The sequence below is a fragment of the Elaeis guineensis genome, chromosome 10 (assembly GCF_000442705.2).
Source record: "Elaeis guineensis isolate ETL-2024a chromosome 10, EG11, whole genome shotgun sequence".
Taxonomy (NCBI): Eukaryota; Viridiplantae; Streptophyta; class Magnoliopsida; order Arecales; family Arecaceae; genus Elaeis; species Elaeis guineensis.
Window position 1 is genome coordinate 6,956,852 of NC_026002.2, and position 23,317 is coordinate 6,980,168.

The 23,317-nt window shown below is 36.9% G+C and overlaps 1 protein-coding gene across 1 annotated transcript; it reads left to right on the forward strand.

Moving 5' to 3' along the window:
- The first annotated feature begins 3,101 nt into the window (after positions 1-3,101).
- Positions 3,102-21,525, forward strand: LOC105053446 (small ribosomal subunit protein uS8my). Its single transcript, XM_010934600.4, has 3 exons — positions 3,102-3,336; positions 14,689-14,849; positions 21,321-21,525. The coding sequence occupies exons 1-3, from the start codon at positions 3,207-3,209 to the stop codon at positions 21,417-21,419; spliced, it is 390 nt and encodes a 129-aa protein (XP_010932902.1). The 5' UTR covers positions 3,102-3,206; the 3' UTR covers positions 21,420-21,525.
- Positions 21,526-23,317: the final 1,792 nt, after the last annotated feature.

Consider the following 23,317-nt stretch of genomic DNA (forward strand, 5'->3'; position numbering starts at 1 on the left):
CTTCCGGTTTATCATTTGATATAAATAAGCAAAATTGTATTATGTAAAAATTTTAGCATCCAATATCAATGAATCTTATTTGTATTAACTTTTATTTTACACTTTACTTACAGTAGAATTTTACTCTAGGAATAGTGTTAACTTATTTCTCTTATCAAACCCCAAGCTACAACCTATCTAAATCTATCTCCTTGAATGGTAGTTGATGATACCAAAAATCTATGAAGGTCAAGGCATCTAAATATACATTACTCTCATATCCTCATTTTGATTACCCTCTTTTGACTATATAACATTGGTGGCATGCCTGCATACTTATCTATCTATCTTCTCATTGACTTGTTAAAACAATAATTCTGATAAGCTTATCCATTAGTGGTGAGGAAAGTTTTGTGCACCAAATAAGTTCTTAGACATATCTAGTAGGATGTGAAGAGCAAATAGATCCGATTTTAGGTAAACTTTACGAGCATAATAAGGTGGAACCTTCAAAACTAACTTTATTTGGATTTAGTTTACCTTACATATTTACTTTACAAAGTTTTCCTTGCTCAAACTAGCCTCCCTCCTAAAACTTCCAAAGAGATCTGGGCTCCTCTCCCGGCTGTAGGGGTGTAATTAAGCAAAATTAGTTTCAATTTAATCAAGCTTAGCCTAAAATTATTTTTGGGCCCAAATTTATATCAAGCTTTTGCTCCATGAAAAAAAAAATTAAGATCCAAGTTGATATATTTATTATTTAGTCAAGCTAATTCAACCTTAGTTTTGAATTAAGCCAACTATAAGCTTAATTGGTTAGCTTGATAACATTAAATCAAGTTGAATCCTGTTCGAGCTTCCATTAGACTGGTTTGAAGCTTGAGTCAAGCTTGAATTGTAGTTAATTGATTCAAACTATTAAATATAGAGAACTAATAACTTTCAATCATGAAACATGAATGTTAAAATATCAAAATATATTCATCGAGTATGTGACGATCAATGGAGGTTTTTGATAATATATATATATATATATATATTAAAATGGAGCAATCATATTGATGCATCATGGTTGACACGTGAATAAAAGCGAAGAAAGCCGCGTGGGAGCACTGAGATTCTGGGAAAAGTGGAGGAAATTTTTTGAATGTGACTTGTGCTTTGGCAAAAAAAAAAAAACTCTCACAATGTGTTCCACCCTCATCTCCTCCTCTTCTCTCATTCTCTATGACGCCACTCCGCTTTCTCACCGGCTCCGATTGTGTGACCCTTGGCACCTACCTAGACTCTAGCATCACCCTCCAACCGTAAAAAAAAAAAAAAAACTATGTCACGCTTAGGGTCTGCATGGAGGCGATGGGGGCTGGGTGCTGCAGGAGAGGGGGAAGGGAAGAGAGACGGTGAGGGACGTGAGATCGCACAGGGGGAGGGAAAGGGTGAGGCTGGGGATAAGAGGCTTTTTGCCATATGGAGTGAAACCATGGGAAGATTGGAGCAGATCTTCATTTTATTTACTCCTCGATGCCTCTCTCATTTTTTTCGTTCTGAGTCTCATTCAGGTGGAATCATGGGAGGTTTGGAAAAACAGGGAAAAAGAAGACGATGGCCTCAGCAAATGCTCCTATAGCCTAAAAGATGAAAAAAGAAGGTGGGGTGGGATCTCGGCCCAGCGGCGCGTCGGGTTATAAACGAAGTAGGAGGGGCCATATGTTAAGCCATTGAGGAGGGTGAGAGCCTCGATGGGAGTAGGAGTGGGGTTCCTTGCCTCTAACTAGGTGATGACCTCGTGGGGGTGGAATCTCAGCCCAGACGGTGGTGGCCGGATTACAAACGAAGTAAGAGGGGCCACATGTTAAGCCATTGAGGAGGGTGAGGGTCTCGATGAGAGCGGGAGTAGGGTTCTTGGCTCCAGCTGGGTGATGACCTTCATGATCTCTGCCCGCATCTCGCTGGATGCCTACAGGCCTCAGTTCATCCCGTTCAGCAAATTCATTAGCTTTCGCTTCAGCTCCTCAACTTTGCTCGGTTCCACCTTCACCTCTATAGGTTCAGCCATCGAAGAAGTTGAAAAAAAAAGAAAAGAATACTCTGGAGTGTCGCATTTGGTAAATGGACAGGGAAAGAGAGGTCTGGAGGTGTCAAATATGAGAAGTCCTCGTATAAGTTGCTATGCGTATGAAGTGGATGGGTACGATTATTTTATGAAAACCTTGGATGGTATATCTTTCTTTCGCATAAAAATTGTATGAAAATATCAAATTGAAATATGCGCTTTTTAGCATTCTCCCATGCCTTTCACTTTACCTCTCTTTCTCCATGCGATGAAGTGATGAAATCACACGGATCGTAAAGTATAAAAAAAAAATTTTGAACCCCATGCACTGTGCACGAGTCATATTTTTTTCTTACAAAAAGATGATAATTCTATTATTTTTTTAAAAATAAAAAAAAATTATAAAAAAAATTAAATCTTCTAAATTAAAGTTGATGAATACAATCTTAAAAGAGGACTATGCTACATTTTTTTTAAAATAGTTTCGAATGATGCATGCAACGAATCAGAAGATAAGAGAAATAAAAAAAAATCCATTATGAGTGATGTATTTTTATTCTTTTTCATATGGATGATTATATTTATTATATTTTATTCTAATAATTGATAATTAAATCTCTTTTTGCAGATTGAAGTAGATGAGGATGAAATTTTTATTATTGAGACGACTATGAAAAAAAGAGATGTGCATAAGATGCAAATAGATGGTCGTATTCTACTTAATGATGAGGATTTTGAAGTAATTGATACTGAAAATATTGATTCAAAAATAATTTTTCAATCAACAAAAGATAAAAATGATTATGTTACTTCTTACTATCATATTATTTAAATAATTTAAATTTAAATTTTTATTTAAAATATTTGATATCATCTATGATATTTTTTATATTATATTAAAATTTTAATTTATAAAAATATTATTTTAAAAAATAATTATATATAGTACATGTATGGATTTCAACTAGTTATATATTGTACCCGCAGACCACATACAACACATGTTCGAGTCTCATGAGCCGAGCCCAGTCAAGCTGGACTAATTTCATGCTTGGTTTGAAACAAGTTTGGTTCCATTAATTGGAATCGAGCCGGACTCGAGTTTTCCCACGTTCGCCTCCCTTCAACCCAGACCCTCAGCCGCCGCCAGCTCTGTCGAGAGAGCGGTGGAAAGATGGGCCGGAGGATACTAAACGATGCGCTTCGGACCATCGTGAACGCGGAGAAGAGAGGGAAGGCCACAGCCAACCTCCAACCCATCTCCACCGTCATGGTTTCCTTCCTTAAGATCATGAAAGATCGAGGTTCCTCTCAGTCCCATTCGTTTCTTCCATTCTTGCATTCAACTTTATACTTAATATTTTAGTCGATGTCTTAATAGAACATTTCTTTAGTTATGCGAAGGATTGAAAGTTGAGTGGAATTCTTTTGTAACGTGGGATTTGGGTTTTTTAGGCTAAATCCGTTTGAAAGGTTGGATCTTTTATTTCCCCATTTGTTCGTTGTATTTGGGTATTGATTTTTCTTTTAATGTATTTTTTGTTGACTTTTTTTTTTTATAAGATTTGACGGAAATTAGTATTTTTATTATTTTCTTTTCATGATATATGACTGGGAAATTCAGTATTAAGCTGGAAAATTAATGGATGTTATAACCCGTAGAGGCCAAAATTGATTCGATTTGAGGTTTCGCTGCTGTCGAGAGTAAACCTTTGATTGAACTTGTATTACATGGTGGGAATTCGACATTGATGTACAAAGGGCTGACACCTTGTAACAAGCCATTCGTAGAGGACGTATAAAGCTTTTGACGGGTCCTTTTGTAATTGACCGGCACACACTTTAAATCTTGAAGGCTGTAGGTTAAGATATCATATTTCTTGCTTTAGTTCAACAAAACTAATTGGTTGTGTGCTTTACGGTTTTTGTATATTATGTTGGCCGTCAACATTTTCACTTTGACTGTATTCTAAGCAAACAAATATCTGAATGGAATTAGTATTTGCTAATGCTAGGGCGCTTCTTCAAGTTTAGTAGGTGATATTGCTTGGAAGGGACAAGCTGTCATGATTCCCAACTGTAAGAGGGGTATATACCAGTAGTATGTGGGTGAGTAAATTAGCTAGTCTAGTAGAGAAAATATGGTTTTCCAGCTTTGAAATCATGTAATTTAACATATGAAGTAGTTCTTTATTATATCCAATGATAAGATAGATAGCCAATAATTAATGCTTAAAAGAGACTGAATTAAAAAAACCAAACTTAAAGAGCTAACTGAGATGGGTGGTTATTGCAGGCCTCCATTTTCTTTTTCTTATTTTGTTGGTGGGGAATGATAGTGAAGTGTGCCAATTGGATTCAAGATCACTGTTCAATGCATCTATTTGAGTTGTATTAGTCTAAAGCCCAATCAATCATTCACAGATTCTTATCCAGCTTGGCCTGGTTAAACATAGAAAGGAGGCTGGAAGCAATCAAGAATGTTGATGACAGATATGAAGGATAAAGTTTTGGATAAACATAGTAAGGGAATTTGTAACCATACAAATTTCTAAACTACTTTTTTACACTATGTCCATAGCCATCATCCTAGTTGCCATATGCTAAGGTTGTTTGATTTATTTTTCCTTTACCTTGGAGGAGACTCCAAGAGCTCTTAGTTGACTTTTAAGTTCGAGTATTTATGGTTCTGTTGGAGGTTGGATGACTATTTTGTAATATAATCTTGCAATGAAGATAGTTAGAGCATGTAATTGACTGAGTGGTCTTGCTTGTGTGTGTGCATGCTAAAAGGGTTATTTTTTTATCATTGCCTTATAATTTGTTCTGAATAAAAACCATGGAGGGTTCTTAACGGACTAGTTATTAGTCTATGTGCAAATGCATGTGGCTGCTCAAGGTTTTGGATATAGGGTAATTTAACTAAATCCTATTTTTTTTTTTTTCAAAGATTCAAAATTAATTAACTATTACTTTTTGGAAAAATGTTTATTGTCTAATCATTGTTTCTTATACCATAATTTCTTTATTGAGAAAAAGACATGAATAGCTGTTAATTTATTTTATAACTTGTAACTATGACAAAATATGTAGACTCCCCTAACAACTTCTAAGTATACTTTTCAATCTCTTTTCTTAAACCACCTCATACTAATAGTCAACAAAACCACCCATTTGCTCATACATAACTGTGAACTCTTGTATACTACCGAGAGAGAGATTAGGGAAGAAGAGTGTGGTGAAGATCCTTGTTTACCTTGTTAGTATTGAGATGATGTATCATAAGGACCATGGGTAGAGGTGGAGCCAAAGCATCTAAGTAAGGCCTGTTTTGCACAAAGGAATGTGAGGCATGGAAGGAAGGGCAAAAAAAGAGTGCGGAGATTAAGAGTGGGGCCATGGTATGATAGTGAAATCTAATAAGGGGTATTATGAGAATTATTAAGCCAGGAAATATTTGCAATTCGTTATGGTTTTAGGATAATGTAGCCTTCTACTCTCCAATTAGCCTATTAGACTTTTAGTCATAATCAATAAGGTAGATTTCCTACAATCCACATGGCCTATTTTGGCACTGAAATTGCCTTGGCCTGGAACTTGATAATAATTTATAAAGGGTTGATACAATTCTCAAAATTTGCTGGCTGATAGCTTGGTGAATAAAACCAATCCATAAGGACTTTCCTTTGGTGTGTGTCTATTTGTCTATGTCTGTATGTCTGCATGTGTTTGTTCTTGCATTTACATGTATGTATGTGTACATGTTCTGTACGCATTATATATTGCATGGCTATAATAGTAGATGATTCAAGATGTACGTGGTATGCAATTCTATCTTCCTAATGCATGGATAGAAGTTTCTGTTCAAGTGTTGGATCTGCTTTCCATTCACACTAAAAAAGAGTAATTATATCTTCCAACATGCAGTTTACAAATCTATCTTATAGAGTATAGCTGGTTTGCACCCACTCTTAAAAAGGATCTTCATCTTGTCATTTTTCCCTCATATTTTGGCTCTCCAGTTAGCTGCAATGACCCATTTGCAGAAGCAAGCATATGGTGGTGGCATGTAATCCTGGATACCAAACTGAGACCTTTTATCATAGTTTGAGGTTCTTTCTAATTTCAAGTCATGTGATCATCTCAATTTCTTGTCCACCCTCATCATATATCTATCAAGATTATCTCTTCTAAAGAGAAAGACTTGATTAAAGAAGGTATGCTGGGGGTATTTTGTCAGGACCAGCATTAACATCTTGGAGCAAGTATATGACATCATCCTTTGTCCTTCTTTGTGTTAGTACCTAGAAATCCTGAGTGATCTGAAAAGATTCCCTTTTGTTCTCTCTTTTTTCCCAAGTGAAATCAAGCTGGTCCATATTTAGTTGTTTTAAGTCTCAATAGAGCAGCAGACCTATAACAAATTTAAAGTACCCCTGCTGTACGTTTGTTTTAGAATAATTATCTAAGGAATTTGGCGATTAGGATAAAAGCTGATGTGACGAGAAGGGTAAAGAGAGATTCAATTGCCAGGATTAAACTTTGAAGTTCAACAAAAATTGAAGCAAATTGGATGGAAGAACCCTTCATTTGGTAGTGGAACTCTCTCTCAAAAAAAAATTATTAACATATTAAAAGGCCACCTTCATACTGTTCCAATGAAAACTTGTAGGACAATCTGGCAAAAATATCTGAATACTGTGAACGAGCACACTTGCTTATGGGATGGAAATAAAATCAAATATTTGATTGTCAAAGTCTTTGCGCACGAATCTGCTGGCTCTGGTGAAGGTTGACATAGTCCAACGGATTAGAGTACCTGCTGCCTGAAACCTGTACTGAATCAAAAATCCTTTACTTGCTGCGGATTATTTCATTTTCTGTATTTTTTGTTCATGGTTCCAGTTGAATCTAATGAATCAGGTATACTGTAGAATTGGTTTATGACATTTATTATTCTTAAATATTATACAGGTTGGTGGAGGAGTCATCAAGTGAGTTTTGAATGGTTTGTGTTAGAATCACCAGATATATGTTTCTGGTGGTCGCCTTTAAATTGTGTCCATTGGGTTGTAAGAAACCAAAGGGAAGATGAAGATAAAAAGTCTTTTTTGGGACAATGGAAATTTTTTTTTTTCATTTATCTGGTTAGCCAAACAATTTGATGATTCGAGGAAGGCAAAGATCCCTATACTTGGAAAAATTGAGTTATCATTTTATGGAACTTTTTTCTGGAAAGAAGTCAGGTTTCCAGCAGTAAGTGATATTGCTGTTTTAGATTTCTCTTGCAAAACAAACAACCAGAAAATTGGATTTTCCAGAGGAAAACTAGTTCTCCAACTTTGTCCTTGCAGTCAAATAGTCCTCAAGAAAACGTCTTGTCTAAATTCAATTTGGTGATCTTTAGCCTGCTGTTAAAAAGTTAGAAAATCATGCACAAAACTTTGTCTATTTATGATGATTTTCTGTTATTCTTACTAAACTTATGAACAGCATAGGATCTGGATTTTCTGTTCATAGCCAGATGCACCATTTTTTCCCCTCTTTTTGGTTGGTCACTGCATAATAGGCAATTTATTGTTATCAGGCTTAGCTCGTTCGTGAGAGAACTTTTAATTTTTCAAAAGTTTTTAGGATTGAATTATAATGATTTTATTTTTCCTTTCCATCTCTTCATGTTCATTTGAATTTTTTGTGCCACACTCCAGTTTGATTTAGTCCTAACCCATATAAAAGCAAAGCAAAAAATTTTTTTTTTTCTGACTTTGAATATGCAAGAGATGTGTCAGATGTAGAAGTTTAGTAAAGGGAAAAATTAGATCTTAAGCTGATTAGGAGTTAGTACAGCATGTTTTCCATCTCTCTACTTCTTGTTCTTCTCTTTCTTTCAATTCCCTTGTTCTTGTGTCTTAATGTATCATATAAATTCACACAATCTACACAAAGAATTCGACCTAACCTTGATTTAACAAATATCACATGTTCCCTACAATTTGTTACTTTAAACTGCATTTTCGATGTCAGACAAAGGTTTGTTCGTCATTTGTGTTAAAGAAAGGAAACATCATAGTTTTGTAGCACAGCTGCACTTATATATTTAATGTGTTGCCTCTATGCAGTCTTTAATTCTTATGAAATGGATAATATGTTGAGAAGCTATTCATGGATATTATATGCTGGTTCCTTATTGCATTATCTTAGTATATACGGATGCTTGTAACAAAGTGTGTTTGGCTTAATGTCTTATTATGATGTTGCAATTAGTCCAACAACTGTTAAGCTTAATTTCTTGGAGCATGAATTCGACCTAAGCCTGTCTTGTGTGCTTCGCTCATTCATATTAATGTTCAGACTAAATTTGTAGTCAGCTTCTGTCCATGTTGATACCTTACCTCCACATTTGGCCATAAGTTCATTATTTGTCTTGTGTCTGTGGGTGGTGATGCTTGTGTGCATTTGGGTGGGAGAGGGGAGGGAGAGTGGTTTATTCCCACGATTTGATCACTAGAAAGTTGGAGTTACCCATTTTGGATAAATCAATAGTTCCAAGCAAGGTTCGTCTTCTCAGTACTGGACCAACGTATGGATACCATCCTATAACATGTTGGTATGCGGTTCAGTGAGGTATGAGATAGCATATGGAGTTCTATATGTACAAGCCGCTAGAGTATATGGGTGTATGTGGTGTGGTCCGGACGACATTCCATGATTCCAAGAAACTATACCTCTGTTGTTGATCTCTCAAATGCCTATTCCTTCTTGGAGTTTTGGTGAGTTTCCAATTCCTTGACCAATCATCTACTAGAAACTCTGATCATTTCCTAGATAGGCCTCCTTCCTATGTTTCAGCTTTGATAATTAGTTGGCTTAGGTCCTTGACTGCTTATCAGGCAATTCAAGCACATTTACTCTAAACCCTGTCCTAGTCCCTTCCACACCATCCTCAACCCACAAACTCCCCCCAAACCCGACCCCCTGCAAAAAAAATAGTTATTCGTATATTTTACCCGAAAAGTTTTGGTTGTTATCTTTGACAATGCTGCTGACGCATGTCCTTTTCTTCACAAGTCAAGCATATCGTAGTTTTATCTCTGAGTCATGCCTTATTATTATAAAATCATCAGATCACATAGTATGGGTTCTCACTTCATATTTCGGAGCATATGGCAATGACATTCTCTTTTTATATTGTTTAATCTGTTTACTATTATTATTGCACTGTTTTTAGTCTTTGAGTTCTTTCTTTTTTTTCGCTTAATAACTGATGTTTATTTTCTTTTTGCAATCTTTCTTCTTCATATTTTAGCCCAGTCAAAAAATTTAAGATCTTTTCCTCATCACCATCCTTAATACTTGACCTTTTGGGCATCTTCAATCTTTTTTGTTGTCTCTAATTCACCTTCTTAGGTGCTACTACCTCATTAATTGGCTGCATCTGTTGCTGAACCTATGATTTTCAGCTTTTTAATTGACTCTTTTTGGGTATTGACATGTTTGATTCATCTGACTTACTGCCTACTTTAGAATGTTTCTCTGTCTTTCTTCTATGATTATCTCATATGAGCATCCACTTGAGTGCGATCGCACCATCCTGATTGTCTCTAGGTTATTATCAGTCCAACCTTCCTCAGATCAGGTTGATCCTTAGGGCTTACATTGGTCCACTTGTCCTACATGTCATTTATTTGTTGTTTCACATCTCAAATACTTTTAACTCATTTGAGGAATTACTTCCTGCTATGCTTTATACTTAAGTCAATCTATACCCCAATCAGCCTTCAAGATTTTCATGCGTTCTTGACTCAGATGTTGCAGTTTAGTTGACAATTTTCTAATTGTCTATTTTACTGTCATTCAAAGTAATTGGACCATCCTGCTTCTCTTGCTTAATTTTCATATCTTTGACACATTTGCATGCTGCCATTCTTTGTGGAGCATTTGTTTGTTCTTTACCTAGGTCAACATATTACTCCATTTATCAATTCTCAAGGTGCTTTTCTAATTCTTATGCTTGGTAACCTTTAACCTTAACTGAGCCAAGTCTGCTTCATATGGCCAATAGGTACTTAAAGACTATAGTATTATTTCTTATTTCTGACCTATGCTATGTGCAATCCATGGAGAATATTTAGGAGGGGTCTGAGTCAGCTGGTGACAAATCATATGGCTAAAGGTCGCAAGCTTCATCCATAATTTTCTTTAATGCTTAATGCAAGTTATCTTTAGTTGCTAAATATATTCATGTTTCATGCTGCTATCAGGATTGGGTTTATATGGGGAAATTTTGTGATTCTTTTAGGTTTTGTTTTGTAGGTTTCTTATGAGTTAAGCTAGTTAAAGTTACTTTGTTCTTCATTTTATGCCTAAAACATATTAAAATATTTTCAGTGACCAAGATTATTTGATTATGGATAGGATTTGTGCAGAATTTCTGGATGTTACTTTTGTTGTTTGAAGGAAGGTCTCTTTGAAGTGATGGAGTGGAATTAATTTTTCCATTGAATGTCAAACTTCATGTCTAGAATAATGTTTTAGTTGGCTCTTTGACCAAGCATTTATAAATATGATACTTCATATGAAAAATGTAGCCATTTTTCCTCTTTATTAACCCTTACCCTAGGAGAATCTTGATTGGTTGCTCTTCATTTGCTCAGATTAAATAGTTATGATTGATATGCTTGAACTCCACACCCCTTTCTCCACCCAAGTTAGCCATCTAGGTTTCATTTCAAGCTTGTTTGGAGTCTTAGGATGCACCTGGTAGGAATCTCACTCTAACTTAGAAATGGCTGATGTCAGGTTAAGGTGAGGCATTGAAATCAAGGATTCAGGTCCAACAGGATCCTGTGGGATATCGGGACAGGATATCATCCCATATGTCAGGACAGGCCGTTCTGCCAGCGTCCCGACGTCCCAATTAGAACGTCTTGGGATATCTTCTGTCCCAAGTGTCGGGACGGCGGCGCATCCCATTCCACGGAAAAAACCACGACATTCCTATCCCACAGGATTTAAAATCTTGATTGAAATATTTTTAAAATTTTATGAATCAGAACTTTCATCCATTTAGCCGGCGTACAGAGATTGATGATGCTTTTATGTTGGGTTTCAAGTAAGAATTGGCAATTAAGGTGATTTGGAACTTCATGTATGATGTATCCTTCACATCCTTATGGTGGTAACATCCACATAAATCCTCTTGATTCTCTTTTAATACCTCATTATCTTACTCCTTTTCCTATAACCATAAATGTGATCGGGATCAAGTTTAGGTTTGTGATCATGATCAAGTTTAGGTTAGACTGAATTTCTCAGGCCCTGCTACTCACTTCCAGAAGTGAGATTGTTCTGTACTACATGCTCAATCTGTCAAAATGATTGTATTCCAAGGTTTGGAAGCATATCTGATAGATCAGTATGTTATGCTAGTCTCAGTTTTTCACAATAAGCATGAATTGTATTGGCGGCCTATATTTGAGTGTCTATGTCAAAGACATGAGCTTAGTCTGGACTGCATTCGGGAAATATGACTAAAGATTCTCAATATGCAGAATATGTTCGCTTAGTTTTGCTGAGACCATTGTCTTGATCTCAAGGGAGGAGGTTATTCAGTTGGAAGACCTCAACAATTTGCTCCATGTAGCAGAGCAAGGAGTAAGGGATGGCATATATTTGCAACTGAAGTCTTAATGCTCAGGCTTCTGAGAATCATCATTATGTTATGACTACCCAATCCCACATATTTAAATGGAGTTATGCTAATTGTTGTTATGGCAGCCTATTTTCAAGATATTGGATCACTGCTGATGGTCAAGAATCTGCAGTCAATCAGCTAAACAAGGTCAAAACAAACTGAGTTGTTACATACCTTGTTTTTGTTGAGACAATTAGTTAGACAATGAAACTCTTGTCATTTTTCAATTTGAAGGGAATTATGCTGGGATTATCTTCTGCAAGTTGTAGTTCAGTTTTGAGAGACTTCTATCTGATCAAACCATCAAATGAAGCACATCTTTTGTAATTTGGTAATGTAAAATCTGTTTGTTTGACTTAAGGTTAATCTGCTTGATCTTGGATGTTTTGTTGAATAACAGACAATATCTGTATATTTATGAGTGGAGCTTCGTCATGTCCTATCCTTTTGCATAGAGTGATCCTTGTATCTTATCATGAAGTTTGTATTGGTATGACTAAATAAACTGCTAAGGTCAGGGCTTTGCTTTCCCATTCATTGTTATAGGATTAAATCTTCATTTTTAATAATACATTAAATCTGAGACAACAGGGCAAGACTATGTTGATACGTTCCAATTTGTTTAGCATCTTTCAAAATGGTGCAAGTTACGAAGGCTTTGAGTTATTTGTTTTGTAATATATAAATAATTTCAACCATTTATCCATATATAACACTACGTTTGAGTAGAAATTTTGGATCTTGGACTGCTTAGCTACCTGCTCGGTATTGTACCAGTACGATACTATTCAAACACATGTACCATGCACCTATCGTTCATCACCGATGCCTTATACAATGATTTTTTTTCTTCTATTGTTTCATAGGTTTTTTGTAGGATTGTTTCTTATGTTTTTCTTGTTGTTTTTTCCAGGTTTAATAGGTTTTAAGCATTTGAGGCCCTAGAAGATGTAAAAGGGCTATAGAATATATGGTCAGTTAGTTATGGCTTGACATGATATAATTTGCAAATACTTAAAGAGAATAACAATAATTAGAATATATTTCAAGAAATCAATTTACTTCAAAAAAATAAAAATACTTCACAAAAAATTATGCCAATGCATAGATCTAGGTAGCATGGATACTTCAAATCATGGTATATGATACCAAACCAAATCTTTTGATATGGTCGGTATTGTACCGTATTGACCATGAATTGCAACGATTTGGTCTCTATATAAGGTGGTGCTCAAATTTATGTGAGCCAGTCCTTACAAGGAAAAGCCACTTGAAATCAATTGGTTTGGCTTGGTAAGGGCTTGGTATCGGCCTAACTAATTGTTCCTTGATGGTTGAATGAGAAAAGGTCTCCAAACCCTTTTTTCCTTTGTTACACCCATGAGCAATGTTAGAGACGTGAAAGAGAGGACCACGGACCTGTGTATATAATGCACATATACTCATCGACATATTCGAGCCATATTGTATCCTTATTTTTCAAGATTTGTAGTATTGGTATATCATATTGTGTCGTAGCCGTTTTTAGTGGCTGTATTCATGCTTTCTAGGTGTAGATGCATGCTAGATTTACAGTATATGATGAAATATGCCAAAAGAATAAATTTTAGCTTGATTTCCTCTTTTTATTTATAATCTTCTTTTGAAAAAACTTTACTAATGGAGGAAGAGATGGTAGAATTCTTTAATAAAATTAACTCAGGGCTTTCAATGCATCAACTCACTGCAACATCTAGAAGAAATAAAGCTTCTCCCAAGGTTCGTTGTATCGATACGGGGCCCAAACCAATTGGCTGGCAGCAATGGTACGCCCCTGTGCTTGTACTGGGCCCAAAACAACACAGTAGAGAGGGCAGAGGGAGAACAGGAGAGAGCCCTGGGGGGGAGGGAAGGAGAGGGAGAGAGGATCTACGAAGGCTATGGAGCCGTCAGAGGGCTGCCGAGGTTGCTATAGTGCCGGAGGACGAGCTTCGCCTTCCTCACAATTGAAATAGCAGAGGCCTTGGCTACTAAGGGCCGGAGGAGGGTGGAGCCCCTCTTTCGTCCCTCTAGCAGCCTCGACAGCCCTTTGGTGCTGGAGGAGGGTGGAGCCTCTCTTTCGTCCCTCTAGTAGCCTCGACAGCCCTTTGGTGGCCTTTGGAGAACTCTCTCCTTTTCTTTCCCTCCCTTCTCTCCCTATTCCTCTCTTTCTTCTCCCTCTCGCTCCTTCACCGGTTTCTCATTTTGATTGCTGGAACCATCCCGGTCCACCATTGGCATGACTCTATACGCCCCGAACCAGATGATTCAAGGCGGTTCCACAATCCTTGGCTTCTCTGTTCAGTTTCCCCTCATTGTTCTTGTTTCTTTGTTTTGAATGAAGGAAACCCAATTTTTTTTTTTTTGCACTTGTTAGCAACTGCATTAGTGTGGAACTGGCAAGTGCAAGTGCCACTTTGTATTGCTTGATATCAACTCATATCGGTTGCTTAGTAGCTTGATAAGCTATGACCTGTACCATCCGTCTACTTAAACACTGGTTAAACAAGAACAGATGATGACTAATTCAGATGAAAATAATGAGTGGAAAATTGGATGGCTCTTGCTATTTGGCTTTCAGTAATTATATTATCATCTAACTTGTGAACAATTAGTTGCAAATAGAAGGTTCTGCACTCTCCAAATTGCATCACAAATCAGAACAAATATTAGAAATGATTGTCTGGTTCGTATCATTTATTTGAAGTTCCAGTCTACCATTTTGATCAAAATCGTAACTGATATGTTGGTTAAAAATATCTGATTACCTGTAGAGGGATGCCATTTAGAATTTGATGTTCTAGGCTTGACTTTGCAAGGAAATGCTTTATCATTCTTAGTGCTTGGATTAACATATTCTCATTGTGGTCAGTCCAAGTCCAAGTCCAGTCTCTACATATAATTAATTCAAGTTTGCATTTACAAAGTTTATATTGTTTTGCAGGATATATCAAAGATTTTCAGGTCTTTGATCCACATAGAGTGGGGAGAATAACTGTAGAGTTGCAAGGCAGGATAAATGATTGCCATGCACTTACATATAGACAGGACATCAAGGCTATGGATATAGAAAAGTACCGATTGCGCATCCTTCCAACACGCCAGGTTTGCATTATTTATCCATTTGTCTAACATGTCTTTTATTTGCTTCTTTCAGTATATATTGAAGTATTCTTTTAGTGTTAGTTAGCTAGTGTATGTTGCATCTCACTGGAGCTCATTACTTTGGGACTTGTAACATTTTCTTTTAAGCAAAAATTTGTGCTGTTTTGTATTAAAGAAGTGAGGGCTTGAGATGTTTGTTAAAATAACTTTACAAGTATATAGATAAAGAAATCCAAAAGTATAAAAAAACATGAAATAACCAGGTTTCTCAACAAGGTTCTATCTCTAACTAGAGAGCCACCACTTGTGACCACAAATTTATGTTACACCAATTATTAGTTTTTAACCTCCTTTCCATCTTTCTATATAAGTTTTTCTGTATTTAGCATCTCATGTCCATTGCACACGAAAACTAAATGTCTAAGAACCTTCGAGAATGAAGCCGCACAATTATGTCCATGTAACACGTCCTATAAGCACTCACCAAACTCCAAGAGCACCTTTACTTTGTCAGGTGGCTTGGTTGTTTCACAAAAGTGTCAAAATTATTTGATCCATGGCTATATGCCTAAACCCGAAATTGATTATCCTTGCTAAAGTCTCATTTGTCTAGTAGATGAAGGCTCGAAGTCAGTGATCCAGTAGATTTTTTTGCAACTTTTTATTTTGTTGTGTCTGCCCTTTGCTGCTATGCATGTTCTTGGGCATTCTACCCTCATGCTTAATTTTATGTGGCTCATCATGATACTCATGATAGTTGAACATGATTAGGATTGTTTAGCCTATTTTGCAAGTGTTCATGGTAATGGACTTGTTAATTCATAAAAAATATAAACTATCAGAATGTATTGATCTCAGATTTAATTTTTTAAAAGTTTTTGATGTGGATAACTCCTTAGACTAACTTTGAATTTAGTTATTTTTTAAAATATATTGTCGTTGGTCATAAGCTATTAATATTCGAGTCTTGGATCAAGGTTTGTTGCACTAGTGTGGACCGCCTCATATCGGGTGTATCATATCGTACTGGTACTGAATTGAGACTTGGTATGTGGAGTGTATCGAGTCTTGGTACGCACCAAACTGATCTCGTACTAGGCATATCGATATTAGCATGATAACTGTATGAGGTCCAGTATTGAGATTGCAAATCTTGCTTGGAATTTATCCTTCTTCTTACATTTTCTTAGAGAAGGTTAGTACAAGGTTTGCCATACTGGGACGTTCTGCCCTGTACGGATGTACTGTATGATACCAATACCGAACTGAGTCTTGGTATGGAGAACGTTGGTGAGTCTTGGTATGGAGAATGTTTTATGGAGTCTTGGTATGCCAACCGATTCCTGTACCAATCGTATTGACATTGTACACATATCAGTACCAAGGCAAACCTTGGTTAGGTGTGTGTGTGTAGAGCTAGGCTAGAATCAGGTCGATCGAATTTGAAATCAGATCCGGTCAGGTTAAAACTCTATAATAGGGGTTCTACATCAATGATTTAAGCCGTTGAATGTGATCTACTACCTCAAAACTGCTTGCATAGGAAAAATTATATGATTTGGAGACCCTAATCTATGTATCAAGCAGTCAAAATTTGGACAGCCTAAATAAATTTAATTAGATACACTTGATGTATAGGCTAGGGGTCTTCAAATCATATGATTTTTGATATGTAAGTAGTTTTGAAGTAGTATATCACATTCAATGGTTTGGATCATCGATGTAGGACTCCCATGGTCAATTTTGACCTGACCGGTCTGAGCTCAAATCCGATCAACTTTGTCCAAGTCTGCTATATATATATAAAACTTCTATATTTAATTTCAGGGCCTTCTGTATTTTACGACTTGGTGTCTCTTGGCTCTTATTGTCAGTATTTATGACTCAAAATCTTTGAAAGATGATTTGAGGGAGCAGTTTTTGGTTAGATATAATTGATTTTTAATGAGATTTCCTTTATATTTTATACAAGATTTTTGGGAATCTAAATTTTGTTATTGGTATTTATTATACTAAAGAACAACCACAAACAGATGTCCACTTTTGTCGTACCACGCTCGAGCCACCAAAGTAATATCACTAAACAACCCCTAGATAACTCGTAATGCAAGCAAAGAAGGATGTGCAACCAAATAAACCAATAATGAGAAAAACCATGTATAGTCTATGCTTGATGCAGCGCACTTTGACCATTGAATATTCCAGTTGGCTTTGAGCAACCAAGTGGGTGGGGGTAGTCAAATGGTGAGGTTAAAGGAAAAAGCCCATAGGGGTGGGCTGCTCTAGTACACTTAGATGCCCAAGATGATGCTAATGATCTAGATTAGAATGCACACCAGCCATATACTAACTAAACCACCAAAGAGACCGTGGACTAGAGAAGAGATTGCTCCATGAGGCACTTGCATCAGGTTGAGCCAGTGGTGGTCGACTAATCCATGACCATCATGACAGTGACCCAAATTGATGGTAGGCCATTAGTGGGATGACTTCTCAACCAGGTAGATGACACTGGAGGAGGGTGGCTCACACTTAGTCGATTATTGCTTGGTGGTTGTGATATCAACGTTGCCTACAAGCTACCTTGTCGACATAGGCATCTGATGAATGTCTTGCAAGATTTGCATGTGAGTTCATCGTCGATGGCTCAGGCGACCGCCCTCCCTTGTGCTCGCCCGACTTCAGTTAGCCAAGGAATGAAGGGTCATCATGGCTTGGATGGTACTGAAGGGAACCCAATGACATGGAGGTCATCTTCTCTGACCCGAAGTTGTTGACTAGAGCCTTTTGTTTATTGTTGCATGGTGAGATTGTGTTGTGGGTCCCCTCCGCAATGCACCCTATGGGCCTTAATGGTCCTAGGAATGCTTCCTCTATTGAGGGCCCTGACCAATGGAACCTACAGAGACCATAACAAAAGCTTTCCTTGACATATCTGGTTGATCACAATGTGGCTGGAACTTGAGCAATCCTCCATTCCTGCTAATAGAGTTGAAGATGCCATGTGGTCGCCACCCTTTAATGGATATCGAGCAACACATGTTGGGTGCTACCAGCTGTCATCTGATGCTTGAAACCTGTCCTCTTGATGGAGTGGATCAGGTTGAGTCTGTAGCGGAGTGGCTGTCTCATAGTGAGTTGATGGCTGTGTTGGTCAACTCAGCATCCTTCTGAGTTTCTTGCATGTTTGATTGGTAAAAGGTGCTCAATGCGATCAACCAGGGACCTTATAGAGGGGCATGTACTATTCTTGCCCTTGTTTGAGTGGCTATCAACACATGATCCACCAGATCCTCTATCCACATTGAGGCCTTTGCCTGGTTGGCCTTGGAAGCAATATTGGCCCTTGTGACAATAGTGCTTGCTGGCATCACGGAACTGGTAGTCCTTTCATGTATATCTGAGGGACCTACATAAATTTCATATACAAAGACTTGCCAAAAGCCTTTGATGGCTTGACAATGCTGCTGGGAACCAGTGGCTTAGACGACTCTATTAGCATGCACTTTAGTGAAACAGGCTTTCTTGACTCTTTCAAGGATATTTGCTCCATATCAGCGGTGCACATGTCGACTCCCAATGGAATGTTGGAGTTGCTACAATGTATGACAGCGTTCCACTTTTTGGACTCCCAAGGTAACTTCGGCAACCTAAGCCAAACAAGGTATTTGGGTCGTGTCAGCTGACAGGATGAAGTCTGGTTACCATGGCTCAAGTGCCAATACCTGGCCAGCCACTATCACTAGCTCTGCCATCTGGACCTGCATCATTGTCAGCTTTTGATTAAAATGAAACCTGAGCTCATCATCAGGCCATTCCAACACCCAAAATTGTTGAGTGGTGTTCTCCCGCATCCTAAGTTCCTAAGCCATGAACAATGCTGATGGTCGGCAGCCCAAAACCATTAGGCACCATTGCCATGGCTGCAGTTCAATATCATCCATACATAGTGTTTTGATCTAAGATTTCAATTCTTCCATGCCCTGTCATTAACAATAACTCTCCTCCTCAAAGTACCCTACCACGTAGTTTCTTTGCAGTCCATTTCTTTTGCAGCTGAGTGACTTTGTTTCTTACGCTCGTATTGTGTAAGGTTTAAAGTTGTCTTGTTCAGGAGATTGGTAATCTTGAAATGCCTATTATCTGTACATAAGGCTCTATATTGTTATTAGCAGATAATGACTTGAACTAATGAAATTTCCTGTTACTTATCTTCTTCTTTATCTTTTTCTCTAGTTTATCTCTTTTTTTGTTTAAGAATTTACCCCTTATCTGGCTAGACATTGCCCCTAAAGTGCGGATGTTTTTTTGCCTAACGGATCTTTCATGACAATTAGATATTTTCAGAATTTTGAATTTTCTGCAGGGCTATAATAGTATCATATCTGTACTATATGTAGAAATGATCCTTCGATGTTTTCTTGATCACCATAACAAAGGAGGTCATAATAAGATTGGTTTGACTCCTGTGGCCTAATTGTAGTTTGGTTGAATGTACAGATGTTCCATTGGCTTTTCATTGTCTCAAGAATGTCTCTCAATACAAGTCATGTAACTTTTCAATTACTTGATGTATTTAACTTATCATATCATTTCTTGAACTCAATTTTAGCTTTGGCATATGAGCTTTTCTTTTGTCTCAAGGCTTCTTCTTAGCTACTCTGGCTTTTGAAAGGTATCTAACTATATCATTTATATGTAGCTAAGAAGATATTTATCTCTAATTTCACATCACTTATTATCATCTATTCTCACCGTTCTTTAGCCTTCCTTGCAAGGCCAAAGCTGCTGTGTTGAAGATTGCACATAATATCAAAAGATAACACATATCTCTATTATTGTTAAAAAGAAAAGGGTGTATCTTTAATCCAGTTCAGTTGTTGGATACAACAAACTTTACAGTTGTTGGATACAACAAACTTTACTCTTTATTATATTCATAATTTAACAAGATGCATATGTCTTGTCAATTGTAATGGTACAATGACTTTTTGCAAGCCCATTGAACATAAATACACAAGTTACATATCTCATCTGCTTCTTTTGTTTTTTTTTTTCACAAAATGATATGCCTTATGCTTGTTAATTAGGGTAAGTAGAGTGACAAGAATGCACACCTTAAGGGAAAAGGGACTAGGGACATAGCTCAGAGAGGACATTATCATCACAACAAATTAAACTTTTCTTTCCATCCTTGTAAAATTTGATCTAATTAAATTCCCCAGTTATAAAGTCTCCAATATGATGGCAGCTTCCCAAATACTTATTTCCAAGATGAATAAAAACATATAAGTTAATTTCATTTAGTTTGAAAGTTAAGCCTGCAATGCTTTCTGTTTTCCTTTAATGGGTTTTACATGGATTTACCCTTTTGCAAGCTGGACCCTCAGAGAAGCCACATCACTTGTGAATCCACTGTGTGTGATGGGCATTGTTTCTGCTGTTTAAAGGGCAATTCTCAAAAATGACTTCCATTTAAGTTCTTAAATACAAGTACTTCTATGCATATTCACATTTGGTGATCACATATTATATGAGTATCTTTTATGAATGGGCTTTCCATATTTGGAAGACAAGGGGCAAGTTTACAACAGCGAAAGCCAAAAGCTTGTTTTTCTAGCTTCTTTTAGGAGACACTTTTTGGACTTCTTATGGAAGCATTTCTTAAGTATGCTACCAAACACTAATTTTCTTTTACAATGTAACAGTTTTTATTTTTTATTTTAAAAGCTGCAAAATGACTTTAACATACATGCCCATTTAAGTATTTGGAAGGGACACGTATTATAGTTGCACAAATAATGTTGGTGTGCATCTATCATTTAAGTATCATTCTGTTCATCCATAATTGCTAAAATGTCATAATTGAAGTGGGTTACATGTATAATGTTTAGTTTCAAAAGATTTAATTGCATATTACATATAAGAATAATTCAGATTTTGGTTTTCTTTATTTTTGATTAATATAAACATACTTTTATATTCACTACATAAGAGTAAGATTTTGGTAATTCAGTAGCTGTGTCATAGTCATGTTTGTCTATCTCAGTAATCAGGATAATAGGTGATTTTGCTTAATTTATTGATTCAGACATCATGAAATGCATTGAAGAGGACATTGCCTATCACGGATGGACTAGATGCTTTAAATTGCAAACCTTTTTTGTCTGTTCATGAATTCTTTGCCTCAATATGTTATTGTGTGGATACTGCTTTTTGTAATACTTGACAAGCCTGTGAGCATGGTTCAGCTTGTCTTAATGTTATTTAGATGTAGCCATCTGCATCATGCTATATTCACCACTATATTCACCAAGTTTAGAGAAAATACTCCAGACATTGATTAGATGTTTCTTTTCCATGTCTTACAAAGAGACTTGAAAAGCCTAAGTAAATTGCTTTTTTATTATATTTTTCTATTTAACAATGGCAAGATGATTAATAATTTGAACATAATTTGCTTTGCTGCAGTGGGGGTATGTCGTGATCACAACCCCAAATGGTGTTCTGGATCATGAGGAAGCCATCAGACAGAATGTGGGTGGTCAAGTTCTTGGTTATTTTCATTGACATCTTTTGATTGTGGTGATTCTGTCTCTTGATTGGAGTTCAAAAGCAAATTCTTAAAGTGCATCATTAACTACTTCAGCTAATAATCTGTCATGGTTTGTTATCATGTGATGTTATCCCGTTCTTTTCCCATGCATGAAGTTTCTCTTCCTTATGTGGAAACCGCAAATCATGGTAACAAATTGTTCATGGACAATTAGTTTTGTAGGTTCAGATATGAGTTTGACTTAAAGGGATCACTTCATGAACAATCTGTAACTTATGATCCTGGGCAACTTCTCTAGTAAAATTGAACAATTAAGCAGAAAAATGATAATTGCAAGCATGAGAATGTACAAGCTACTTGAGATGTTCCTTTGTCAGGAAATGGACACTGTAGGATCTATATGTGAATAAGAAAATGAAAAAATAACTGTTGACATTTCGAGTTTTAGTCAGAGAATTAGTGATCCAATGCTTAAAGTATCCTTCTTCTTTGTCTCCTTTTTTTTCCCTGAATCGTCAAGAAGGAAAGGTTCTTATTAATCAAAACAACTTATTTCTGATTCATCATGTCCCTTGATTGGTGGGTTAGTAAAATTTATTACAAATGATCGTTTTTTTTCCCCTCTCCCCAAGAGTCCAAAATGAAATTTGCCACTTAAAATTGCTTGGAGTATTCTGTTGGCAGGAAATTCACCAGCTGACAAATCTTGTGAAGCACTTTTTCATTCTCTGCATTTTTTCTTACCTCTAAGTGTAGAAACCTTTCTCTATTCTTACAAGTACTTGCTTGAGTAATCTTCACTCAAAGGAAGAAGATGCAGCATGCTTCCAAGAAGCACGCTGTGAAAATTTTTGTAGTAATTGGTAGTGACAAGTATCATTGATAATTTGTTCTGAAGGTTCTCATGGGAGTAGCTTTTCTCATAGTTACCAACCTGTGAAATTTCCTCTTTTAAGTAGTTGGACTCTAGATTCTGGGGCATTTCATGAGATAATCCTGAAAGAAGGCCAGGATAATCTTAATCCAAGCTGACAACCCTAAGAGAGGTACTTGGTCGTACAGTTGACAGTGTTACTAAGGGTTTGCTGCTGAGACCTGGACTTAAGTAATCTTTCGACTGTTGGTGAAGATTCCATGCTTTTTCATTTAATGATGTGCTCTCTTCGGGGTCTATATATTTTTGACTATAGAAGGGTTTTTAACTTGGATTTTCTTTCTAGTTTCTAACTGAAGATGACCAATCATCAAGTCAGGACTGTCAATACATTGTGCAATGGTGATCTGAAACAAGAAGTTTGTGAGTGAAAGCAGGGAGGCATTGAAGAAAAAGACAAGTTATAGTCATTTTATAAATCAGGAATATAATAGAAAATTGGATTCATTATGAAAATTACAACAATATGAAACATCGTTATAATAATCCTTGACCATATACTCATGGCTATTCATCGTTGTAGCAACATAGAAAGAAGAAAGAACAATATCATTGGAAACAATCTCAAGAATCCAGTAACAGGATGTTCGCATGTTGCCTCAGAGGTGTAGAAGTAGTAATAGGGATTGGAGAGACCTCCCTGCTGCCCCTGGGCTGGAGGAGGTGGCGGAGCATGTGCTGGTTGAGATGGTGGTGAAGAATGGGCTTTGGATGGTGGTGGTGGTGAGTGAGACATGTAAGGGTTTTGCGGGGTGAGAGTTGGCGATGGCGGTGGTGGCGGTTGTCCACATGTGGCCGGACATGTGCCACACTTGCTTATGCATAGAAAGCTACCTTCGGGTGCTCCTGCTGCTGTTGCCTCTTCCGTGTTCCCCTGAACAGCTGCCATGAACACCATTATGGCTGTCAGCACCAAGAACATCCTTGCTCTTCTTGTATGTGCTGGATAGCAATTAGCCTCCATGTGCTTGTAATTTC

Excerpts from the sequence above, each read along its gene's own strand:
- LOC105053446 (XM_010934600.4), top strand. The coding sequence starts at position 3,207 with ATGGGCCGGAGGATACTAAACGATGCGCTTCGGACCATCGTGAACGCG. Across the intron at positions 3,337-14,688 it reads TAAGATCATGAAAGATCGAG|GATATATCAAAGATTTTCAG; the intron begins GTTCCTCTCAGT and ends ATTGTTTTGCAG. Across the intron at positions 14,850-21,320 it reads GCATCCTTCCAACACGCCAG|TGGGGGTATGTCGTGATCAC; the intron begins GTTTGCATTATT and ends GCTTTGCTGCAG.